The 3,835-nt window shown below is 42.7% G+C and overlaps 1 protein-coding gene across 4 annotated transcripts in view; it reads right to left on the bottom strand.

The window, feature by feature from the left end:
• Positions 1 to 3,835, bottom strand: part of Paip1 (poly(A) binding protein interacting protein 1) — a 33,263-nt gene that overhangs the window by 29,034 nt on the left and 394 nt on the right. Inside the window, exons 1-2 of one of the 4 annotated variants that reach the window (XM_015497333.2) lie at positions 3,401 to 3,835; positions 2,663 to 2,832 (exon numbers count right to left, since the gene is read on the bottom strand). In XM_015497333.2, the coding sequence (XP_015352819.1) occupies positions 2,663 to 2,832; positions 3,401 to 3,668 (438 nt within the window). In that variant the 5' untranslated portion in view covers positions 3,669 to 3,835. Of the gene's footprint in view, positions 1 to 2,662; positions 2,833 to 3,274; positions 3,297 to 3,400 lie in introns of those variants that run through there. The other 3 variants (XM_015497334.2, XM_015497336.2, XM_015497335.2) reach the window with 3 other exon arrangements.

The raw sequence follows: 3,835 nt of genomic DNA, 5'->3' as shown, positions 1-3,835 counted from the left end.
TGTAGACATTAAAATTAAAACCCAGTACTTCTACTTAAAGAATTATAGTCCTGGTTTGCTGGTTGTTGATTCCCCCCCCCAAAAAAAAATAGAAAAAGAAACAAATGAAGTAAGCCAGGAAGCAAATTATGCCTCTATTCTGGTACAGCCAATTTTTGCTCTATCAGAATGCTAGTTGTCTTTGTGGCCAGATCTTATGATTTCAAAAGAAATCAGAAAAATTCAAATCTGCAACAGCTAATTTAAATATGAAGAACTAATTAAAACAACTTTCAAATTTTTTTTTTTTTTTTTTTTTTAAATCACACACCAAGGGCCAAAGAAGATACACCTGTAGACTAACAGTCTTCCAGTTCACAACATGTTCTGGTAAACTGAGCATAGAAGGTGCTTATCTACTAAGGAAATAGCAAAGAATACCTAAAAGATGACAGTGACTCAAGATAAGTGGACTAACATAATACTCTGCTCTACAGCCCAGGAGTCATTTGAACTATGTATAGTATTGTTCCTCGGGCTGGAGTTGTGGCTCAGCTGTAGAGCACTTGCCTAACAAGTGTGAGGCCCCAGTTCAATCCTCAGAACGACATAAAAATAAATAAAATAAAGGTATTAAAAACAAAACAAAACCTTTCCCTTCCATATCATAAAACAGTCCAAGTCAATATGGAAGAAAACAAATGGGGAACTGTTTGAGTGGCTACTAGAAGAAAAATATCCTTAAGAGTCTATTCAACTACTCAACAATTCCCCCATCATTCTTTTATTCTCTGAGCTAAATACAACTTTCTTGCAAGAACCCTAGCTGTTCTCATTTCTATTTTACATAACAGATGGCTCTTTTAACCCCAAATCAATTGTTTTTCCTTTTACGTCTACAATTTCTCCTAATTCCAAAGGCTTTCCTATACAGTGTAAGAGTTTCTATGAAGTACACCTGTTCCCATTAATAACAGTCAAAAGAAAAAAGGTTACAAAAAAGATGTGCCATCATTAGTTATAAGAAAAATACACACTAAAACCACAACTAGATACTACATACTTATCAGAATGGCTCAACAGAAAATACCAAGTGCTGACCAGAAGTGGAGCAACTAGAAATCATGCTGCTCATTGTACAGTGAAATGAATGGTTTTCTTTGGAAAACCATTTGTCAGTCTCCACTAAAGCTGGCTACTCTAAGTCCTAGCAGTTCTACTCCTTGGTATATACTAAGCAAAATAAAGGCAAACCACCACCAGAACACAGAAATAGCAATCCTATTTATGAATAGGATTAGCCCCAAAGTAGAAGAATGTCCATCAACAGACAAATGGAACCTCCATATGGTCATGCAATAGAATTCTGAGAATCACTTCAAATTATAACATGATTTGGGGTTGAGGTTGTGGCTCAGCAGTAGAGCGCTCACCTCGTCCTGGGTTTGATCCTCAGCACCACATAAAAATAAATAAAATAAAGGTATTGGGTCCAACTACCACTAAAAAATAAAATAAAAAAATTACAGCATGATTTAATTCTAGTGTAGATGGAAAGTAAAAAGCAATATATTCTGTACATCCTTATTTATATAAACTTTGAAAACAGGCAAAACTATTTAAAGTCAAAATAATAAAGTTTTTAGGATGTTGATAACATTCCATTTCTTGACTAGGAAACTAGTTAAGGTTGTGAAGCTTTGAGATGATCCATGTATCCCTTATATTATACTTCAATAAAACTAAAGTATTATCAATCATATTTTCCATGATTCCCTCCCCCACTTTCCTACAATCAACCCCTGTGCATTTACTCATCTGGGCTTACCTAGCACAACAAATTCCTTTCTACATATCCCAACTATGCTTTGTGCTGCTAAGAAAAATATGACCCACTTTAAGAATTGTTATATTGTTGGGGCTGGGGTTGGGGCTCAGTGATATAGTGCTTGCCTCAAATGTTTACTGGGTTTGATCCTCAGCACCATATAAAAACAAAATAAAGGTATTGTGTCCATCTATAACTAAAAAAAAAGAATTGTTATACTGCTGACAATATAAAACTGAAAGTTTAAAAGTTCTCCATACCTATGTAAACACTTTATCCACACCCCTTATAACATCTCTACATATGATAAGTAACTAGCACCAGAAATACTATTTTAACATATGGCCAAACAATTAGAAATAAGAGCCCAGATAAATATTTCTCAACATTCAACAGAACTACCTTATGATTAGTTTACAGCAAAACCAGTTTAATTTACCCTAAAGCTCCCAATGAATATTTACTTACCTTGTTATAAATCAAACTAAAAATCAGGCTTGCTTGGCCACTACCTAAGGCTGTTTCTAAAGTCTAGAAATAGGTTTTAGTTTTCAAATTGAAAATGTCCTTGATATAATGTTCATTAGTTTATGGATACTCCATAGATGCTGAGAGCAGTGAACCAGACAGACAAAAATTCCTACTCAAACTTACACTCTAATGCCTTGAAGGTAACTACAAAACATATTCTTGAACTAGTTATTCCCTCATGAAACGATTCATGAGTTCAATGAATTCATAACAAAATGTTTTTATGTAGAGTTTAGAAAGCACTAGCATATTCTGATTAATGAAGTAATAATCACATTATCCCAGTAGTATTAACCCAGAGTTGTTAGGAACGGGTGTACTCACTGTATAATTAGAAGAATAACCTGATGGGTAAAATTCAGGGGCGTTCGCAGACAGTTTAGACATTAATACGGGAGCCACTACCACCTGGGGTTTAGCCATTGCTGACTCTGAGTTCTGCTGTGGGATTTTATCCTGTGAACTAGGTGGAGCTCTCAGGGGCCTTGTTTGTTCTGAGAAAGAAAAGGGGGGAAAAAACGGTGTTAGAAGCATTCATTCCTTTGTATAACAACTTGGTACTGAAAAAAACCATCTGAGAAAGCACCAAGTTTTAAGAGTTAAATACAAAATTGAAGATGATCACCAAGATATGTACAGAGAGCCTGCAAAAAGGAACAATAGACTTGCTTTAGCTCATTTATAAACATACCTGCCTCCCAAATGAACGCTTGAGAGCTTTTCTTTTCCCCTCCCTCTTTTTCAAGGAGTTGGTTAAAAATGGGGGTGGTTGCTTGCCCCAGCCCCGCTTTCTAGGGCTGGGGAGGGGGAGGCGATTTTTACTTCCTCCCGGGACGCCAGAACTCGGAGACCGCGCACCCGGCCCCTCCCCCCAGCCAGGGCGCACAAAGGATTCCAGCAGCCACCTTCCAAACCCGGTTCTGGGCCCCTTCCTACCCCGTAACCAGCGGGCCCCTCCGGAAATGCTTTCGGGGAACCGGGGAACCGCCGGGCCTCGGCACACACGGGGAGCCGTGGGGAAGCGTTGGCCCGGAAGACGGGGTCCCTAGAGCTGCTCCGTACCTGGGAGCACCCCGGGCCGAGGAGGCCGCTGGGAGCCTGCGGGGGCCTCGCTCTGGGCCCCTGGCGGCGGGGCCGTCCTGGGCTGGCGCAGCGGCGGCGGCTGCAGGAAGCCCGGGGCTTTGGGCTGCGGCGGCGGCTGGTGCCGTGACCGCTCCGCAGGCCCCGCTCCGTTCGGGAACCCGCCGCCCTCAGGCCCGCCCCCTCCGCGGCCCAGGCCCCGGCTCCGGCCCCGACCAGCACCTGGAGCCCGATCGAAACCGTCCGACATGCTCCTCCTCCTCCTCCTCCGGGGGGCCCGCTGCGCTCCCGGATAGGATGCGGGGGGGAGGCGCCGCGGGCCGGCTCTCGCCGCTGCGCCTGCACTCAGGCCCTCATGGAAGAACTGGGCGGCGGGCCCGCTCCTCCGCGCTTCGGGCGGAGCGGACCGCAGGCTGA

Source organism: Marmota marmota, unplaced genomic scaffold, assembly GCF_001458135.2.
Source record: "Marmota marmota marmota unplaced genomic scaffold, marMar, whole genome shotgun sequence".
NCBI lineage: Eukaryota > Metazoa > Chordata > Mammalia > Rodentia > Sciuridae > Marmota > Marmota marmota.
Note: the sequence above shows the minus strand (reverse complement) of the source record. Positions and strands in the feature narration are given on the sequence as shown.